Raw genomic sequence first — 22,218 nt, forward strand, 5'->3', positions numbered from 1 at the left:
AGAAAATCTACACTGTAACAGTCATATAGTATTCAAACTTTCCAGTCTTCAGTAGCCTGATGCATGAGAGGTACCTGACAATGAGCGTCAAGCCTCCAGCAGGCGTCTCAGGATGGGATTTGCCCCACGTAAAGATCGGAGCTATGGCTTCCAGGAATATCCAAGATGGCCGCTCTGGCTTAGAAATGTGTTGGCAAATGGGGAGCTGCAGCTCAGGGTGTGGATGTGATCAGCTGGAGGTCCTGGAGGTGGGGTGCGGTTGGTCAGGCAGGTTCTGGAGGTCGGGCGTGTTTGGTGTGGTTGCAGGATCCTGGAGGCGGAGTGGAATCAGTCATTCTGGGGTCCCAGTGATAGGGTACAGTCAGTTGGTCTGGGGGTCCTGGTGGCAGGGAGCAGTCAGTAGATGTGAGGGCCTCAGAGGCAGGGAGTGATTAGTTGGGCTGAGGGATCCTGGAGATGGGGCTCAGTCAGTCTTGCCTGGGGTCCTATGGGGCCTGGCTGTTGTCTCAAAATGGTGGCAGCCACGTGTAATCAAACCTGCAGGTACTGTCACAGTGAACATCTAGGCAACAGCAGGCATCTGGTGCTCCTCTGGTGGTCGGCGATCAGTTTGCTGAGTGTTGCCCGACGATCGGGAGGTGAACCTTGTGGGTTGATGGATAGGTGTAAGGCAGGCGATGGACAGGTGAGAGGCAGGCAAATGGCGGATGATAGGCGCCTGACAGTGAGCAATTAGCACTCGAAAAACTCGTTGATATGCAAGAAACAGATATCCTCTGCTTGAAACCAGAGTTATGGAGCGACAAGGAACGAAGCCACAAGGAACGCAGCCTCCCTCTAGTCCGCCATCTTGGATCCCCCCCAGTTTGTTGTTTTAAAATCTCTGGTCTGACAGCTGATAAAGCAAAGTAATTTTTAGTTTAAGTTGTTGAGAAATCAGAATCATCTATTCTTATTTTTTTTCTTGGAAAATGCTGTATATGGTATATTTTTCTGAAATAAGTCAACATAGTCCTAACTTATATAGCCTATTTTTTAAAAGAATTGAACTGAAATAAAAACAAATTTCAGATTTATTAAAAACTGCATCTATGGGAGCTGAATGAATATTTCTTTTGAGAAGTAGTATTTAATAGGATGTATATCAACCCTTTGTTTTCTCCACCATTCCATGAATCAGTTTATAAATTAACTTCTATCAGAAAACTATGAACTTTAAAATGAATTTTATTAGTCATGTAAGTTAACTACTATATATTTATTTAGCTGTTAGTAATAAAACTACTTTTCACTCTTTATTCATCTCAGTACCTAATTGGAACAGGGAACCAAGGATGCAGCTTGATAGTTACAAATTGTTTCTTGTTAGGCAAATTATATCAGTTACGCTAATATCTCATATTATTGATTGAATAGAGGATTGATCTGACTCTAGTCCCTTGGCCATAATGAGAGTCTAGCATTCCTTATATATATTTTTTTCACTCAACCTGATCAAATAAAATGATGATTTTTTTTTTTACTCAGAATCTTGAAAGAAAGCACATCATAAGAAATAGCAGAAGTCAAAGATTCTTATGACACAGAAAATTAGTATTTTGATGTATTAATATTTATGCTGTTTTCAAAATCTGAATAAATTGTATTGATATATAAAAGTAAAGAAAAAATTTTTAATTTTTTTTTTTCAAAATGTTTTGTAGTTTTGTTGGATGGAATGCTTTTATTTTTATGTGGTGCTGAGGACCAAACCCAGTGTCTCATACATGCTAGGCAAGCACTTTACCACTCAGCTACTGCCGCAGCCCAGAATATTTTAAAATAATACTTTATACTTATATAATATATTGTATTTTAATGTCATGATCATTGAATTTGATATTTTAGCTTGGATTTCAGCAAGCGAACAAATGATTTTTTTCTTTTGGGGTAATGCATATTTTCTCTTTCTTGTAAAATTTTGGAATGCAAGTGTAACTAAGAATATAATGGAATTGTATATATTAACACTGAAGAGTATTTGTTCAGGAAACAATAAAATTGAACATTTAAAAACAATTTCTGAATTTGTATTCATTAAGTTTCTGCTGTACAGTGTTTTTAATTTTCTATATCCCATAATATGAACATGTGTAATTCTAGTGTTACATATTTTTCTCATAGCCCTTAAACATTAAAACCCCTGCTACAACTGTGTTCAGTTGAAAATAACAAACTGGTCCATACTAGGGGAAAAAATATGACTATAACAGATATATTGCAACATAGTATGTGTAGATGAGCTAAGGTATTTTTAATATAATTTTGACTTTGTGATTTGTGTCTTTAGTGACACTTTGGAATTTTTCACCTCAGCGAGAGTAGTATCTCCTGAAAAAAATAAATTTAAGGTATTTTGCAAGTATACTATTGATACAATGATAAATACAATGTGCCCATGTTTTTTTCTGTTTTATACATTGTTACTTTTGGAATTAACTAATGTAAAAATTCAAGTAATTTAACATTTTGACTACTTGGGTTTTTATGTATTAATTTTTTTTTTCCTTTCAGGGAAGTGATCTTAAGTATCAGGGTCATGTTTGTGTATCTTTATGCATATTGTTTGAACTGTAGGGGTTTGGGTTTTGCTTCATTTTTCTCATAGTGATTTGTTTGTTTGTTTTTTTAAGCATAGCTCTATTTCATCCAGTCTTCCTTGTAATTCATATATTATGGGTACAGTTGTGGTTATAGAACAAAAGTAAATCTAATAAGCTTAATTTAGGAAAAAAAAATAGGAAGAAAAGTCCTCGATCTCTTAAGAGTTGTCCCTCTAATGGCCTTTCAAAAGTTTCTGTACAGACTAAATTTCAATAAGTTTATTATTTTTAGTAAAAATGAAAAATTTTTCGTGTGTGTATGGTGCTGAAAATTAAGCCCAGGGCTTTATGCATGCAAAGCAAACACTACCACTGAGTTCTCCCCAGCCTGAGATTTAAATTTTATAACTATATTTGACTTACTTTTCTTTGTTGCTTTTATTGGATGTTTCATAATTATGTGTGTATATATGTTTGTATTTCTACAGCCCATGTCTAATCTCAGTTCCAGAAAAGACTTTAAGTTACTTACTTTTCACCTACTCAAAAGTATAAACTAGTTGATACATACAAGAGTATACATAACGTGTAGTAGGTACGAAGCATGATAAAACTCATTAGAACATGACTAAAAAACTTTCGCACTCCCCAGGCAAACCCTTCCTAATTATATTTAACTTTCTTTTCCCTCAAAATTAGCACTCTCCTCAATTACATTTATTATTCTTTTACTTTTCTTTATCATTTTTCTAAGCATATACATACCTCTAGATGTTGTTTAGTGTTGTATATTTTTGAGAGGTAAGGTAAATGTGAGGACACAGGCTCAGACACCAACAGATTTCTGCCATGGACTGAGCAGGTGATTTGGGTAAATGACTTAACTGCTGTGTGCGTATTTCCTCAACGATGAAATGGAGATAACATATAATCTACTTACAAGGACTGTTAGGATTTCATGAATCATTATATGCAAAGTGCTTAGAAGAATGCCTGGTAGTGTTTTCTGAGTGTCAGTTGCTAAGTATTTATAAAAAAGAATCATATGTATTCTGCAATTTATTACTTTCCCCATCATGTTTGTGAGATTCATCCATGTTGATGGTTATAGCCTAAGATCATTCATGGTTACTATTGTGTGGTAGTGTGGTGAGTGAATATTGTTTCTCTGTTGTCAGTGGATATTTAAGTTCTCAGGTTATTTTACCATAATTCAGGTTATTTTGCAGACAATATATAGTGCTACAAAGACATTGTGCATTCTTTATGCACATGTAAGAGTTTCTCTAGGGTGTATACCTAAAAGTAGAATTACCAGTTGTAAAGATTTGTGCATCTTAAACTTTCATAGGTGATACAAAATTAGTTAACAAAATAGTTGTCCCAACTTAGCTCCTATGAGAATATGAGAATGCCTTGTACTTCATATATCGTCTGATTCTCTAATATTTGCCAAACTGAAGGTGTAAAATTGCGTATAGTGTTTTGATTTGCTTTCCTGATTAACAATAAATTTTTTTTCTTTTTTTTTTTTTTTTGGTGGGGGGGTACCAGGAATTGAACCCAGGGACAGTTAACCACATTCCCAGTCCTTTTTTTTTCTTTTTTGAGACAGGGTCTCACTAAGTTGCTTAAGGCCTCACTAAATTGCTGGGGCTGAATTTATGATCCTCCCACTTCAGCCTCCCAAGTCGCTTGGATTACAGTTGTGCACCACTGTGCCCAACTGAGCATTTTTCTTTTCTGTGTTCATTGGCCATTTCTGTTCTATTGTAAAATGCTTATATATATTTTGCCAATTTTCATTAATAATCTGTTTTAAGCCAAAGTTTGATTTGCTTATTGACATAGAAATTATTCTTTTGATTTTTATTGGTGTATTATGGTGGGATTCATTGTGATATATTTATATGTGCACATAGCATAATTTGGTCTCTTTCATTCCTTGGACCTCTCCCCTTTTCCCTCCCTTAGTTCCCTTCCACTAATGAACCCGTCTCTTCTCTTTCTGTTATTTTCTGTTAAGAGAATTTTGTTTGTTCAGAGGCCTTAACATGACTGACATGCTTTTAGATTCTTCTTTAACTCCTTAGTTACTAAGTATAACAAGTCAGTGAAATTTTGCTTACTAGTTGAGTCTTTTATTGAACTGGGGATCGAACCCAGAGGCACTTCACCACTGAGCTACACCCCAGCCCTTTTTATTTTTTATCTTGTGACAGGGTCTCATTAAGTTGCTGAGGCTTCTTTGAAGCTTGTGATCCTCCTGCCTCAGCTTCCAAAGTTTCTGGAATTATAGGAGTATGCCACTGTGCCCAGCTCCAAAAAAGTTACAACTTTTTTTAAATGTCTTTTTTAAGGTTGTAAGTGGACACAATACCTTTATTTTATTTATTTTTATGTGGTGCTGAGGATGGAATCTAGTGTCTCACATGTGCTAGGCAAGCACCCTACTACTGATCTACAGCCCCAGCCCAAATTGAGGTTTTTTTACAGAAGAGATTCATTTAGGAAGTTTTTTTGTTTTTTTTTTTTTTTTTTTTTTTTGAGTTTTATTTTACCATTCTTTATGATGTTTCAGGGAGAGTACTTCAGAAATAATTCTGCAGTTTGTCTCTTCCCTTTAATGTGGAACAGTTACATCTTAATAATCTATAAACTTTTGTATAAAACACTTTCCATAGTACTAGTCACATAGTGGATACTTAATAGTTATTTCTTGTTCTTTTTCAGGTAGAATGAATTAGTGTGGTGGGAGGTGGGGGCAGTATTTGTGCATGTATACGTGAAATCTTTCATATATATACACTTAGTGATCAAAAAATTTATGTTGTCAAGCATATAGTTAATTACTATGAACATTATAAAATTTGACTGGTCTTTTTTTTAAAAAACAATTTTTAAAACATATTTTTACTTATTGATGGGCCCTTGTTTTATTTATTTGTATGTGGTGCTGAGAATCAAACCCAGTACCTCACACATGCTAGGCGAGCGCTCTACCACTGCTACAACCCCTCCCTCTGCTGATCTTTTGATCAGTATTATACATATGACTTCCTATTTGAAAGAGTTGTGTTAATGAGTAAGATGAAAGTAAAAGAATAGTGATGCATGTTAAAATTACATTATTGGTTGTGTTCAAAAATTGTTGTGGATCCTAAAGTCTGATATCTGAATCTGGCATTCAACTTGAACCAAACCTGGAAGCCCCATAAAGAAGTACCTCAAATTTAACAAGTATAAAGGTGACAGTTTTTTAAATTCCACCATAAATAATGGAATCTAGTACATTTTCCTCCCATTTCGATAATCTAAATACACTTTCAATAAATATTTTCTTAATGGATAGTGCATTTTCTGGAGATTATATGGAAACAAGATTCAGAAACACATCTACCTGATATTCAATGGATCATTTGGAGAAGTGCTGGAATGAAGAAGAAGCTTTAACATAACAACATGAATCTCTATGTTTTATTTCTGATTCTTCCATACTGAGTCCATCAGTTGTGCTAGTGGGTGGGAGCATGAATCTCTCTCTCAGAGGAAAAGTCAAAATTTTCGGCCTACAAGGCTGTACATGACCTTGTGTTTTATAACCTCCCTGGTTTTATCTCTACTGCTTTCTTGACTTTGTTTTGTGCTGGACACACTAACTGGCTTTCTGTTGCTTCAACAGTCTAGCTACACTTGCTTACTCCCTCAGAGGTTATATTGATCATTTACTTTCTCATCCTACTGTGACTCACTTTTTTACCTCCTTCAATTCTTTGCTCAGATATCACTTTCTTTGTGGGTTTTTTTTTTTTTTTTTTTTGTTGGTTTTTTTTTTTGTTTTTTTTGGTCACTTTAAAAAAATTTCTTTAAAGTGATGCATTATAATTTCATATAATAGTGGGACTCATTTTTATATATTCATACATGCATACAACATAATAATATAATTTGGCCAATTTCTTTCCCTACTCCCTGTCTTCTGCCTCCCCTCCTCCTTCCCCCTGGTCACTTTAGTGTACTGGTCTCTTCTGTTTTCATGAGATCCTCTTTTTCCACTTTTATCTCTCATTTCCACAGATGAGAAAAAAAGATAATAACTCTTGATTTTCTGAGTTTGACTTATTTTGCTTAACACAGTGCTCTCAAATTCCACCCATTTTTCCCCCACACCTTCTCCAGCATTTGTTAGAATTTGTATTCTTGATGGCTGACCCAAATGTAAATTTCTGTGTGTGTGTGTGTGTGTGTGTGTGAGAGAGAGAGAGAGAGTGAGAGAGAGAGAGAGAGAGAGAGACTGAGATCTTAGGATGGTTAGTTTTTTTTGTTTTAGTTTAATTTAAAATTTTAATCCCTGTCTTAGCCCTGCATATCTTTTTCTATGTAGTGATTGCCATCTGTCCAGTTTGCTGAGGCCTAACATATTTAGATTTCTCTTCCTTTTTCACCTTCCATAATCAATCACCAATTCCTACAGTTGACTTTCCCTGCAAAGAGAATATTGTTTTTAAACAGTGAATTTATTCAATTTATTGAATCAAGGGAGAGATCTACTTTAACAGGGTATATAGGTAGTTAAAGAAAGTTAGGCAAATTAGGAAAGAGTACTTATAGGGTTTTTGAGATCTTGACTCAAATAGTTTAAGGAAGTTCCTTCAAGGTGGGGAACTGGTTGGGATTAAACAAAGTATGTGACACAATATTTAGAATAAGAAAAAGATCTTCTGTTATTCTGCTATTGCCCTGAGTTAAAAATTACCCAGATAAATTAATTCACAAGAATCTCCTGAAAACAGGCCAGTTATTGGTTTATATTTTGCCCATCCTGGGCAAAAAAATAATGTCCTGGAGTACAGGTACATTAAGTTGACTCTTTGAAACTTTAATGTCCTTTTCTCCACCAGTGCCACCACCTTTGCCCTAATCCAGGTTCTCTCATAACTTGCCTAGACAGTTTAAAGCCTTAAAACTTGTCTGTAGTCTTTTCCCCTTTTCCACACCACTAGCAGAGTAATTAAACTAAATTGCAACTCTGGCCTGTCAGTGATGGCTTAAACCTTTTAAATAGCTTCTGCTTTTCCAAACTCATTTATTTACTTTTATAATTGCATTGCCACCTCTCATTTGATTTCCTGCATCTGTGCTTTTATTGATACTGTTGCCCCCCCCTTGCCTCTCCTTGAAGTAACTTTTTTCTCCAATCCCCCACTGTATGTGGTTAATTTTTGTTTTTCCTTTAAAATTTAACCGAGGTGATATCTCCTGTATTCCAGAGATACTGTGTATAGTGCTATTGTATAGAAATTTACCTTTTATGAGGAGAGAGAGCCACCTAAAGGCAAGGAAGTAGTCTTATTTCTATATCCACAGGCATTAACAATAGTGTCCAACATGTAAGTTCTAAAAGTTTTTACTGAACCAACAAATTGGGATAGAAAGAGAAAGAACTTTAGGGATAGGAAACAAGAAGTTATGATTTAAGTTTAAGTTTATGTGTTTGAAGTAACACCATAGTACCTAAATAGAGAAATTTAAGAGAGCAAGACCTCTTTTCCCATGAGAAGTTGAACTACTATTACATCTATAGTCTTTTCTATCAGATTCTGTGGTGTTGTATGTCTAGACTTACCTGTCTACTAAATAGCCTTTGCTATTTTTTTTTAAAACCTCAATTTAAAAATGGTTGGAAAATCTGAATGCCCCACAAAAAAATGATAGATGATGCAGCATATGAGAGATGCCAAATACCATGTCATCGCAAATTAAAGCAACAAGATAGTACTGTGCACCTATTAGAAAGGCAAAAATCCCAAACACTGACAACACCAAATGCTGGTGAGGATGTGGAGCAGCAGAAAAGTTATTCATTGCTGGTAGGGATGCAGAGTGATAGAGCCACTATGTATTTGCTAGGGCTGCCACACAGGCTGGTGGCTTCAATTTGTTTTCTCACAGTTCTGGAGACTAGAAGTTCAACATCCAGGGATTGGCAGGTTGATTTCTGCTGTGGCCTCTTTCCATGGCTTGTGGATAGTGTCACTTGGTGTTCCTTCAGTGAGAATGTGTCCGTTTAAATTTCCTCCTCTTCTTAGGGCACTGGATGAGTTGGATTATGATATAAACAATCTCCTTTTACTTTATTTTTAAATTCTTTTTAGTTACACATGACAATAGAATGTATTTTGACATATTATACACACATGGAGTATAACTTCCCATTCTTGTGGTTGTACAGGATGTGGAGTTGGAGTGGTCATGTATTCATATATGAACATAGGAAAGTTATGTCCAATTCACCTACTGTCCTTCCCATTCACATCCTACCACCCTTCCCCCTTCACCCCTGTCCAATGAGTGACTCTCCCCCACTGCCTATTTTAAGTCAGCATTTGCATATCAGAGAGAAGAGCCTTTATTTTTTTGGAATTGGATAATTTCATTTAACTTGATAGCCTCCAGTTCCATCCATTTAGTGACAAATGCCATAATTTCATTCTTTTTTAAGACTGAGTGATATTCCATTGTGTAAATGCACCACATTTTTTTTTTTTTTTTTTTTTTATCCATTCATCTGTTAAAGGGCACCTAGGTTGGGTCCATAGCTCAGCAATTGTGAATTGAGGTGCTATGAACATTGATGTGACTGTGTCACTATAGTATGCTGACTTTAAGTCTTTTAGGTGTGTGCTGAGGAGTGAGATAACTGGGTCAAATGGTGGTTCCATTCCAAGTTTTCTGAGGAACCCCCATACTGCTTTTCAAAGTGGTTGCACCAATTTGCAGCCCCACCAAAAATGTATGAATGTACCTTTTTCCCCACATTCTCACCAACATTTATTGTTACTTGTGTTCTTGATAATTGCCATTCTGACTGAAGTGAGATGAAATCTCTGCAGTTTTAATTTGCATTTCTCTAATTGCTAGGGACATTGAACCTTTTTGCATATATTTGTTAATTGATTATATTTCTTTTGAGAAGTATGTGTTTAGTTCCTTTGCCCATTTACTGATTGGGTTTTTGTTTTTGCTTTTGTTTTTTGGTGTTCAGTTTTTTTGAGTTCTTTATATATTCTGGAGATGAATGTTCTACCTGAGGTCCAGGTGGCAAAGATTTTCTCCCATTCTGTAGGCTCTCTGTTCATGTTCTTGATTGTTTCCTTTGTTGTGAAGAAGCTTTTTAGCTTGATACAATCCCACTTACTGATTCTTGGTTTTACTTCTTGCACTTTAGGACTTTCGTTAAGGAATTCAGGACCTAAGCCGACATGATGGAGATTTGGGCCTACTTTTTTTTCTAGTAGGCCCAGGGTCTTTGGTCTAATGCCTAGGTCCTTGAATCACTTTGAGTTGAGCTTTATGCAGGGTGAGAGATAGGGGTCTAAATTTATTTTATTACATAGGAATTTCCAGTTTTCCCATTAACATTTGTTGAAGAGGCTGTCTTTAATGTATGTTTATTGCACCTTTATCTAGTATGAGATAACTATATTTATGTGGGTTTGTTTCTGTGTTTGTTCTGTACCATTTTCTTCATGTCTGTTTTGGTGACAATATCATGCTGTTTTTGTTACTATAGCTCTGTAGTATAATTTAGGGTCTGGTATGGTGATGCCTCCTGATTTACTTTTCTTGCTGAGGATTGTTTTGGCTATTCTTGGCCTCTTATTTTTCCAAATGAATTTCATGACTGCTTTTTCTATTTCTGTGAAGAACATCATTGGAACCTTAACAGGAATTGCATTAAATCTGTTTTGTACTTTTGGTACTATGGCTGTTTTGACAATATTAATTCTGCCTATCCAAGAACATGGGAGATATTTCCATCCTTTAAGGTCTTATTCACTTTCTTTATTTAGTGTTCCTTAGTTTTCATTGTAGAGGTCTTTCACCTCCTTTGTTAAATTTATTCCCAAATATTTTATTTTCTTTGAGGCTATTGTGAATAGGATAGTTTTCCTAATTTCTCCCTTTTTTAAAATTTATTTTTATTGTAAACAAATGGGATACATCTTGTTTCTCTGTACATGAAGTAGAGGCATACTATTTGTGTAATCATACATTTACCTAGGGTAATAGTTTCTGATTCATTCTGTTATTTTTTTCCTTCCCCCCACCCCTCCCACCCCACTTTTCCCTCTATACAGTCCCTCCTTCCTCCATTCTTGCCCCCCTCCCGCCCCCACATTATGTGTCATCATCCACTTATCAGCGAGCGAGATCATTCGTCCTTTGGTTTTTTGAGATTGGCTTATCTCACTTAGCATGATATTCTCCAATTTCATCCATTTGCCTGCAAATGCCATAATTTTATCATTCTTTATGGCTGAGTAATATTCCATTGTATATATATACCACAGTTTCTTTATCCATTCATCAATTGAAGGACATCTAGGTTGGTTCCACAATCTGGCTATTGTGAACTGAGCAGCTATGAACATTGATGTGGCTGTATCTCTGTAGTATGCTGATTTTAAGTCTTTTGGGTATAGGCCAAGGAGTGGGATAGCTGGGTCAAATGGTGTGTCCATTCCAAGTTTTCTAAGAAATCTCCACACTGCTTTCCAGAGTGGCTGCACTAATTTGCAACCCCACCAGCAGTGTATAAGTGTATGTTTTTCCCCACATTCTCTCCAACACCTATCATTGCTTGTATTCTTGATAATCGCCATTCTAATTGGGAATCTTAGTGTAGTTTTGATTTGCATTTCTCTTATGCAAATGGTGAACATTTTTTCATATATCTGTTGATTGCTTGTACATCTTCTTCTGTGAAGTGTCTGTTCATTCCTTAGCCTATTTGTTGATTGGGTATTTGTATTCTTGGGGTAGAGTTTTTTGAGTTCTTTATATATTCTGGAAATTAGTGCTCTATCTGAAGTATGAGTGGCAAAGATTTTCTCTCACTCTGTAGGCTCTCTCTTCACATTGCTGATAGTATCCTTTGCTGAGAGAAAGATTTTTAGTTTGAATCTATCCCAGTTACTGATTCTTGCTTTTATTTCTTGTGCTATGGGAGTCCTGTTAAGGAAGTCTGATCCTACGCCAACATGTTGAAGATTTGGACCTACTTTTTCTTCTATAAGATGCAGGATCTCTGGTCTGATTCCAAGGTCCTTGATCCATTGTGAGTTGATTTTTGTGCAGGGTGAGAGATAGGGGTTTAGTTTCATTCAGCTGTATATGGATTTCCAGTTTTCCCAGCACTATTTTTTGAAGAGGCTATCTTTTCTCCATTGCATATTTTTGGCACCTTTGTCTAGTATGAGAAAACTATTTATTTGGGTTTGTGTCCATGTCCTCTATTCTGTACCATTGATCTACCTATTTTGGTGCCAATACCATGCTGTTTTTGTTACTATTGCTTTGTAGTATAGTTGAAGTTCTGGTATTGTGATACCCCCTGCTTTACTCTTACTGCTAAGGATTGCTTTAGCTATTCTGGGTTTCTTATTCTTCCAGATGAATTTCATGATTGCTTACTCTATTTCTGTAAGGTACGTCATTGGGATTTTAATTGGAATTGCCCTGAATCTGTATAGCACTTTTGGTAGTATGGCCATTTTGACAGTATTAATTCTGCCTATCCAAGAACATGGGAGATCTTTCCATCTTCTAAGGTTTTCTTTAATTTCTTTCTTTAGTGTTCTGTAGTTCTCATTGTAGAGGTCTCTCACTTCTTTAATTGATTGATTCCCAAGTATTTTATTTTTTTCAAAGCTATTGGGAATGGGGTAGTTTTCCTAACTTCTCTTTCTGAAGATTCATCACTTACATATAAAAATGCATTGGATTTATGAGCATTGATCTTATATCCTGCTACTTTACTGAATTCACTTATGAGTTCTAAAAATTTTCTGGTGGAATTTCCTGGTTCCTCTAAATACATAATCATGTCATCAGCAAATAGGGATAGTTTGAGTTCTTCTTTTCCTATTCGTATTCCTTTAATTTCCTTGGTCTGTCTAATTGATCTGGCTAGTGTTTCGAGGACAGTGTTGAACAGAAGTGGTGAAAGAGGGCATCCCTGCCTTGTTCCAGTTTTTAGGGGGAATGTTTCAGTTTTTCACCATTTAGAATGATACTGGCCATGGGCTTAGCATAGATGGCCTTTACAAAGTTAAGGAATGTTCCCACTATCCCTATTTTTTCTAGTGTTTTGAGCATGAAGGGATGCTGTATTTTTTCAAATGCTTTTTCTGCATCTATCACAATAATCATGTGATTCTTGACTTTAAGTCTGTTGATATGGTGAATTATATTTATTGATTTCCGAATGTTGAACCAACCTTGCATCACTGGGATAAAACCCACTTGATCGTGGTACACTCTTTAATATATTTTTGTATGCGATTTGCTACAATTTTGTTGAGTATTTTTGCATCAATGTTTATTAAGGATATTGGTCTGAAATTTTCTTTCTTCCATGTGTCTCTGGTTTAGGTATCAGGGTGATATTGGCTTCATAGAATGAGTTTTCAAGGGTTCTCTCCTCTTCTATTTCATGAAATACTTGGAGAAATATTGGAATGAGCTCTTCTTTAAAGGTTTTGTAGAAGAACTTGGCTGAGAACCCATCTAGTCCCAGACTTTTCTTTGTTGGTAGGCTTTTGATGACTTCTTCTATTTCATTACTTGAAATTGATCTATTTAAATTGTGTATGTCCTCCTGTTTCAGTTTCGGTAATTCATATATCTTTAGAAACGTGTTGATGTCTTCAAGATTTTCTATTTTGTTGGAGTATAGATTTTCAAAATAGCTTCTAATTATATTTTGTATTTCACTCGTGTCCGTCGTGATATTTCCTTGTTCATTTCGAATTTTAGTAATTTGAGTTTTCTCTCTCCTTCTCTTTGTTAGTGTGGCTAAGGGTTTATCAATTTTATTTTTTCAAAGAACCAACTATTTATTTTGTCAATTTTCTCGATTGTTTTTGTTTCAATTTCATTGATTTCAGCTCTGAATTTAACTATTTCCTGTCTTCTGCTTTAGGTGTTGCTCTATTCTTTTTCTAGGGCTTTGATTTTTTTTCTTTTATTGAATGCACTCCATGAAATAAATTTTCCTCTAAGTACTGGTTTCATAGTGTCCCAGAGATTTTGAAATGATGTATCTTTGTTCTCGTTTACCTCTAAGAATTTTTTAATTTCCCTTCTGATGTCTTCTGTTATCCACTCATCATACAATAGCATTTATTTAATCTCCAGGTGTTAGAGTAGTTTCTATTTTTTATTCTGTCATTTCTAATTTCAATCCATTATGATCTGATAGAATACAAGGTAGTATCTCTATCTTCTTGTATTTGCTAATATTAGCTTTGTGGCACAAAATATGGTCTATTTTAGAGAAGGATCCATGTGCTGCTGAGGAGAAAGTGTATTATCTCTTTGTTGAATGTTATATTCTATATATGTCCGTTAAGTCTAAATTATTGATTGTGTTTTTGAGATCTGTGGTTTCTTTGTTCAATTTTTGTTTGGAGGATCTGTCCAGTAGTAAGAGAGATATGTTAAAATCCCCTACTATTATTGTGTTGTGGTCTATTTGATTTCTGGAGTTGAGAAGGATTTGTTTGACATACATGGATGAGCCACTGTTTGGGGCATAGATATTTATGATTGTTATGTCTTGCTGATTTATGCTTCCCTTAAGCAGTATGAAATGTCCTTCCTTATCCCTCCTGACTAACTTTGGCTTGAAGTCCACATTATCTGATATGAGGATGGATACTCCGGCTTTTTTGCTGTGTCCATCTGCATGGTATGTTTTTCCCCATCCTTTGACCTTTAGTCTGTGGGTATCCTTTCTATGAGATGAGTCTCTTGCAGCAGCAAATTATTGGATCTTTCTTTTTAATCCAATCTGCCAGTCTGTCTTTTGATTGATGAGTTCAGGCCATTAACATTCAGGGTTATTATTGAGATATGATTTCTATTCCCGGTCATTTGGCTCTTTTTGTTTTTCATCTCTTCCTCATGGAATATTTTGCTGAGAATGTTCTGTAGCACTGGCTTTCTTTTTGTAAATTCTTTTAGCTTTTGTTTATCATGGAAGGATTTTATTTCGTCGTCAAATCTGAAGGTAAGTTTTGCTGGGTATAAGATTTTTGGTTGGCATCCATTTTAAAAAAATTTTTGGTTGTAGATGGACACGATACCTTTATTTATTCATTTTTTAATGTGGTTCAGAGAATCAAATCCAGTGCCTCACACAAGCAAGCATTCTACTGCTGAGCCACATCCCCAACCCCCCTAATTTCTCATTCAGTTGATTCATCACTGATGTATAGAATGCAATTGAGTTATGAGTGTTAGTTTTTTATTCTGCTACTTTGCTGAATTCATTTATGAGTTCTAGAAGTTTACTAGTAGAGTTTCTTTGGTCTTCTAAATATAGTATCTGTCATCAGCAAATAGGGATAGTTTGAGTTCTTCTTTTCCTATTTGTGTCCCTTTAATTTTTTTCTTGTCTAATTGCTCTAGCTAGGGCTTATGATGATCTATTTTTTCTTCAAATTTACAGTATGCTGTATATGACAGGCAATGTCAGCATGCAGGGGCACTGTCTAAACAAATAATATAGAGCCTATTATTAAGGAAATAGAAATTGCTCTAAGGTTTGATGAGCACAATAATAGAAGTCAGCGAAGAGAGTTAATGGACACATTATAAAGTGGATGCACCTAACCATGGCCAAGTAGGGGCTTGTCAGAAAAATGATGCTAGTTCTCCTGAAGAGGTTAACTCCTGCACTAATATTTTTAAGTTTACAGTTGAGTAAACTTCAACCAGAAGTGAACAGAGAATCGTGTTTATTTCTAGGTAGGCAGGGTAGCATATACAAAGGCACTGAAAGAGGGCATACTTTGGAGAATTGTGCATAATTGCACATAGCTGGAGCTTAGTATGTGAATAGGGACTGGTGAGAGAAGCCTACTGAAGAACGACTGAGCAATTTGTACTTTATCAATTTGTACTTTACTTTTAAAGGTGATGTGAAGCAATTGGAGGATTTTTTAGTGGAGTAGTTACCTGGTCAGATTTGTTTTAGAAGGTGCTCTGGCCATAGTCAGGAGAAGAGATTGAAATGGATCTCTATTGGAAGCAAAGAGACCAAGTAATATTCTTTTGTAGTAATTTAAACCAAAATGTTTCAAGATAGTGGAACTGTTATGGTGGGAGGTGGAATGAATTCAAGAGATAACATGGAGGTAAAATCAGTTAGAGATGAAAGAATGAATGCATGCCCTGGTATTGTGGTAGAGCACTTGCCTAGCATGCGTGAAGAGGCACTGGGTTCAGTCCTCATCACCACATTAAAAAAATATTTAAAATAAAGTTATTACCATCTATAACTAAAAATATCTTTAAAAAATATGGAGGGATGATCTTCAGGTGTCTGATTGGACCAAGTGAGTAAGAAAATAAGAATGGACTTATATAGGCTTTTTCTTTTTTTAGAGTTCTAGCTTAAGCACGGATAGAAGTGTTTTCTATTTTCTTTATTTGTATTCATGTGTAGTTTTATTTTTATTTATTCTGCTGTGGGGCTCATCCTCTGGGCTTCATGTTTGGTAAGCAAGTACTCTATCACTGAAGCTGTACCCCTAACCCCTGTGTATATATTTTTTAATGTGATTTGAAAGAATACAACAAGATATATATTCAAGGAAGGTTATGGAAATATTTTTGGAAGTTTATTAGATTCAGGTAGACTTTCAGGTGACTTTAGGAATGATGATCTACTTCTATTTATTTTTAGAAAACTTTCCGTGGAATTTTTAAATTTTTTTGTCAGAAGTTTTACCTACAATGTGTGGTAAGATTGGCTTGTCTGTGTAAATTAGCTAATTTGGCATAATAGTTCTGCTGTAGTATTATGCATTTTAAAATACAAAATGATTTGTTCAGAATGCAAAGTTTGATTCTTCCATTAGTGTCATGTGGAAATTAATATTCCTGAGAAGATGGTTCCTTTTTGTAACTTTGTCACATCACTTCTGGAATTAAGATCACGTTGAAAAGGAATGAAGCATGCTTCTTAATAGAAAACTAGCGTGACTGGTGGGGCAGTGGAGGCAGCGGTGGCAGGCCTGCGGATTGGGAAGTCTAAGCGGGCCCCAGGTAAACAAAATGCTGCACAGTGCTGACCCCACCACCTGCCTCTAAAGTCTTCTGATACCAACATCTTTGATAATAATGTACCTTCAAACAAAAGCAGTTTCAGTCGGGGAGATGAGAGAAGGCACAAAGGCGCAGTGTCTCCCCTTACCATTCCTGGCACTAGACCTGAAAAAAGAGATTCCAGAATTTCTCCAAGTTCACAGGAGCAGAAAACCACTAATGCCAGACAGACTTATGATGACGGAACTGTGACCCGACGAATATCAATAGTGAAACCTCTAAGGGAGCCAGCACCCTCTGAAGATGTGAGTGATATTAAGCTGAACCAGATGATCTCATTGATGAAGACCTCAGTTTTGTGCAGGAGAATCCCCTATCTCAGAAAAAACCTACAATGATGTTTGCATATGGTTCTTCTCGCGCTTCCATTGGAATTTATGGACCACCTGCAAGTAGAAATGCATATAGTGGTGCTCATTTAAACAGGTTGCTGTTTCAGCAGCAGCAAAACAGTATTCATGCTGCCAAGCAACTTGATGTACAGAATGACAAGGTGTATGAAACAAGACATTTGTGTGAACCAGAAGTGCTTAACAATTTAGAAGAGACTTATAGTCCCTTCTTCAGAAACTCAGAAAAAAGAGTGTTGAGGATAAAAACTTTTGGAAGAAAAAGTTGCCTGTGGTGAGTTCAGTGGTTAAAGTAAAAAAGTTCAATCACAATGGAGAAGAGGAGGAAGATGATGTTTATGGCTCCCGAACAGGAAGCATGTCCAGCAGTGTATCTGTGCCAGCAAAGCCTGAAAGGAGACCTTCTCTTCCACCTTCTAAACAAGCCAACAAGAATCTAATTTTAAAATTTATATCTGAAGCTCAAGAATCTAACAAAAACAGCTAACTATTCTGCAGTCCCACAGAAACAGACACTTCCAGTTGCTCTGAGAACTTGAACTTCCCAGGAAAAATTGTTAGCAGACATGGTCCAGAGGCAAAGCAGGACCTCCAGAATAAGTTTCCCCCATTAAAGAAGAGGAAACAAAAGGAGATAATATAGGAAAAAATCAAGGAACTCAACAGAGGCAGTTATTATCCTGACTGCAAATTGACTCGTTAATGACAGAAACACTGCAGATCAGTCAAGCTGAGATGAGTGAACTGAGTGAGGTACAAAAACCAGAAAAGCTTTTGGAGCCCTGCAAGTACTGGCCTGCTTATAAAAATGGGAACAAGTGTGCATATCATCCCATTTCACCTTACAAAGCCTTCCCCAACTGTAAATTTGCTGAAAAATGTTTGTTTGTTCATGCATATTGTAAATTCGATGCAAAGTGTACTAAATCAGATTGCCCCTTTACTCATAAGAGTAGGATTCCAGTACTGCCTCCAAAACCAGTTACAACACCAACACCATCTTCTAGTAGTCAGCTCTGCCGTTACTTCCTAGCTTGTAAGAAAATGGAATGTCTCTTCTACCATCCAAAACACTATAGATTTAACACTCAGTGTATAAGACCAGACCGTACATTCTGTCATCCCACCATTACTGTACTACCAAGACACACCTCGAAATGGATTCAACCACAGACAGTGAATGACACCCAGTCCTACTGGTGGAAGATCATGCAGTTAGAAAGGTTCCATGTACTGATGAAAGATAATTCTACAGAATTTGTCAAATCTTTGAAACTTGGAATATATTGCTTTCATAACAAGAAGTTTATTGTCTAAAAAATAACTGCAGGTATTAGTTTTACATTTTGAGATTTTTTTCCTTTTTTAAAGAAGCACTTTATCTTGTTTATTGTCTTGTTATTGTCTTGAATGCTGTTCTTTCTTATCACTTATGTCTTCTTTTTCTTCAGATTATTTAGTCTTAGTAGAACTTTTTCTTTATATTTAAAGAAAACTGTTCCTTTTCACAAAATATCTTTTATGAAAAGATGATTGCAGTTCCTGCTTTGCCTATTGTCTTTCAATAATAAGCAAAAAAGATCCCCAAGTTTCTGAATTTTGTTATCTTCTTAACAAGTTAGTATAAAAATTTTTAGAATGTTTTCAGAGATTGTTAATAGTCTATACTTTGTCCTATGTGTAAAATTTTCATTTTTCAGAAGTGAGTATTGATTTCAGAAATAGGGAGAATTTCTTATTGCTTTAGGAAATTAAAGGCTTAAAATTTCTTAGAATAATATTATTTCAAATCCTACCTGAAATTATTGAAGTTTCTATAAAGACTAGTATTGTAGTTGTCTTTTCAAAAAGAAAAATGATTTGTTTGACATCGTATCACCCTAAAGGGAAATGTACCAATTGCTTATTTCCTCTTACACCAAAACCTTTAAATTGGGGCATTATGATTTTACTAGTATGGTAGTCCAGAGTTTAAGTATGTAAGAAGATCATAACTTCTTTTTCATATTTCTTTCACTCTGTTGTAGGTTGTAAAAATTAAGATGAATAAACTACGGCAAAGTTTTAGGAGAAAGAAAGATGTTTATGTTCCAGAGGCCAGTCGTCCACATCAGTGGCAGACAGATGAAGAAGGGGTTCGCACTGGAAAATGTAGCTTCCCAGTGAAGGTAAAATCTGATGTCTGCATGAATCTTTGTGTGGAAAAGAAATAACAGCACATTGTATGTGAAATCCCACTAATTAGGACAATTAAAAGAGAACCCTCTAAAAACTAATTTCTTCATATTCTGCTTCAATGATGGAATTGAGAAAAACAAATTACAATTAGTAATTTTTCTTTTTGTATTTAAATAAGAATTTTTGCTGTTACCTGCAATCAGTACAAATAAATTCACTTCTGATGAGAATACTAATCCTAAAATATATAAAGAGCCTGAATTATCAGTAAACAAATTTTCAGTGGAATGTGCTTACTAAGTGATAAGGCAAGGAAGTGGGAGTCTGTTTTCTCAAATACAGGTTTGGTGTGTTCTAGAAATCTTAGGAGAGTTAATCAGAAGATTTAAATCAAAGGGAGTTTTCTCTTTCATCTTACAACTTTTAATCATATAGAGGTCAGTGCATGTAGAGAGTGGACTACTTTTAGACTGAAGGAAGAATGCTGCTTCTGATTCCAAAGGTGGAAAATGGTGCAAATGCACCTATGGTGTTGGTAGCTTGAGATTAATGGAGTTCTATTCAAAAGACATATTTTCTCAAGGAAATAGGAAGTGAAGATATCTGTAGAAGAGTAAATAGAGAAGTTGCGGGTGTGCAGTTGGATTTTGAGGACAGTAGAATAGTCACTGTGAAGAATAGGAGAGAAGCTTAGAGACAATAATCAAGTAACTGAAACTTGCTTGATCCTGCTGTGTAGTTTAAATATACTGTATAACTTGCTCAGAATTAGAGTAATGATAAAGTAGTTTTCAAGCTTTGTCTTGCAGTTCTATCTGCTAGTGTAACAGATAATTTTTTTAATGGAGGAAGAAATTAACATTACAAATGAAACATTACCAATACATAAAAAACGTAATCTAGTGGCTCTCAAAGTGAACTCCCCAAAACCTTTTTCAGGAGTTCTAAGGTAGTCTTTTTTCCAGCCATGTCTGTGTGAGGCCAGACTTTCTTCATATACTTCAACAGAAATAACAGTACAACAAGTCTGAGAATTCAGTTTTCTTGTGGTAAGCCAGATATTAAAGAATTTTAAAAATGTGTTAGAATTGTCACTTCTTGCTACAATTTGTATTATATTTTATGTTATGGACAATAGTTACTTTCATTAAAAATCTCATTTATGCTAACACAATAGGGTTTATTCTTCTAAATGTTTTAGAAGTCCTTAGTTTTAATTTCTAATATAGTAATTATCATCCACTTTAATTGACATAAACAAAAACTCTTTGAGACCCTCAAAGTAATGGGATCCTAAGACCAAAAATTTTGAGAACTGATGGTTTAAATAGTACTTTTTATCAACTAAAATAATGTATTAAGAATCTATCTATAATTGCCTAATAACATATTTTAAAATGCTCTAATTTTGGTTCTTAAATAAATTGGTAGAATCAAAGCTAATCCCTTGACTTATACCTAAAAATCTTAATTCTCTGATTACATAAAACATATGGCATGCTAAATTGGACCTTCTATTCATTACATTTTGGAGGTCACATTATCTTCACATTTGAAGGAATAGAGCTTAAGGTACTAAATGCAAAATTCATACTTATTTATAAATTATGTTTATATGTTTGTCTAATTACTTTGACTCACTATTAAATGAGATGTAAAGGTTTTCTTATCCCTTTGCATTGAGGAATATAAAGCACTTACTCAGTTGTTCCTAGGAATTACTTGGAAATTGGATAGACCAGCTGAAGAACTAAGCGTATGGAGAATTGCATTTGTTTATCTTGTAGACCAACATTTTACTCTATTAAATAATCTTCCAGATGGTTTAGAGGACCACACCTTTCTAAGATAAGAACTGTCATTGTGCTAGAAGTTATAACAGATATTTTAATAACAGGCATTTCTTATATTGCATGTAACCATAGAACCATGACACAGAAAGTAGACGTCCTACTTCTTTATTTCTAAGAGGCTAGTTCCTGATCCATCTACAATTTACTACTCTGATTTCAGGGGCTGGGATTATGGCTCAGGGGTAGAGCACATGTGAGGCACTGGGTTCAATCCTTAGCACCACATAAAAATAATTAAAAAAAGATATTGTGTCCATCTAAACTAAAAATATTTTTTTAAAATCTGATTTCATAAGATTTGGGTACAAAATGTTAGGCCAAATTAGAAGTCGTGACATGTGATTTATCAAGTAAAAATAAAATGGCAAAATAGAGATACTGATGAAATTTTAAAAATTGACTCTACACAAGTAAACCTGAAAACAGGGATGAAATTGATAATATTCTTAAAATAACCAAAACTATCTCCTAAAAAAACTGAAAGTAGAAAGAATCTAAATAATGTAGAAGAAACACTGAATCAGAAGAACCTACCTCCCACCTCTAAGCATGAGGCTCAAATCATTTAACAAGGAAATAGTTTTAAACCTTGAATAAAAAAGATAAAATTTCTGCCTTTTCTGTTCATAAAAGCCTTTTTGTTTTATAAACTTATAAATTCTTTTTATATGTGTATTTCAAAAGACATAAACATTAAAAAAGGAGACTAGGCTAAATTAACTTATAGATATCAATATAAAGCTTTGTAGAAAACATTACAAACAGAATCCAGCAATCCAACTGAGGAATAATTGGGTTATCAGTATCTAAAGATACAAAGTTAGAAAGTGAGTAACTTTTATATCTGGATGGGACAGCCCTTTACATACACACACGATTCTTACTATGATTGAAGCAAATGCTGAAGATTCACAAGGGAAGCCAAGAAAACAATGATTTTTTTATTTTCAATCTATAGGCTCTTCTAACAGGGAAACTGGTTGAAAGAATGGCTATCATATAGGCAATAATACTGTCAGCTGTTCAAATGGTTATGATTTTTATCTTAGTTTTGTTAAGTGGTAAAACTCACTGAAT

The 22,218-nt window shown here is 35.1% G+C and overlaps 1 protein-coding gene and 1 pseudogene across 23 annotated transcripts in view; both read left to right on the top strand.

Annotated features, from left to right (window-relative positions):
- The window catches only part of NUMB (NUMB endocytic adaptor protein), a 167,296-nt gene that overhangs the window by 84,466 nt on the left and 60,612 nt on the right, over window positions 1–22,218 (top strand). For 21 of the 22 annotated variants that reach the window (XM_079129778.1, XM_079129781.1, XM_079129779.1 and 18 more), the window contains one exon: window positions 19,138–19,278. In XM_079129778.1, coding sequence (XP_078985904.1) covers window positions 19,153–19,278 — 126 coding nt within the window. In that variant the 5' untranslated portion in view covers window positions 19,138–19,152. Of the gene's footprint in view, window positions 1–18,316; window positions 18,441–19,137; window positions 19,279–22,218 lie in introns of those variants that run through there. The other variant, XM_079129771.1, reaches the window with a different exon arrangement.
- LOC306653613 (zinc finger CCCH domain-containing protein 14-like) lies at window positions 16,727–17,802 on the top strand (annotated as a pseudogene). Its single transcript has one exon. The product of its transcript is annotated as a zinc finger CCCH domain-containing protein 14-like (transcript).

Source organism: Sciurus vulgaris, assembly GCF_902686455.1.
Source record: "Sciurus vulgaris genome assembly, chromosome: 2".
In the NCBI taxonomy this organism is placed as follows: domain Eukaryota; kingdom Metazoa; phylum Chordata; class Mammalia; order Rodentia; family Sciuridae; genus Sciurus; species Sciurus vulgaris.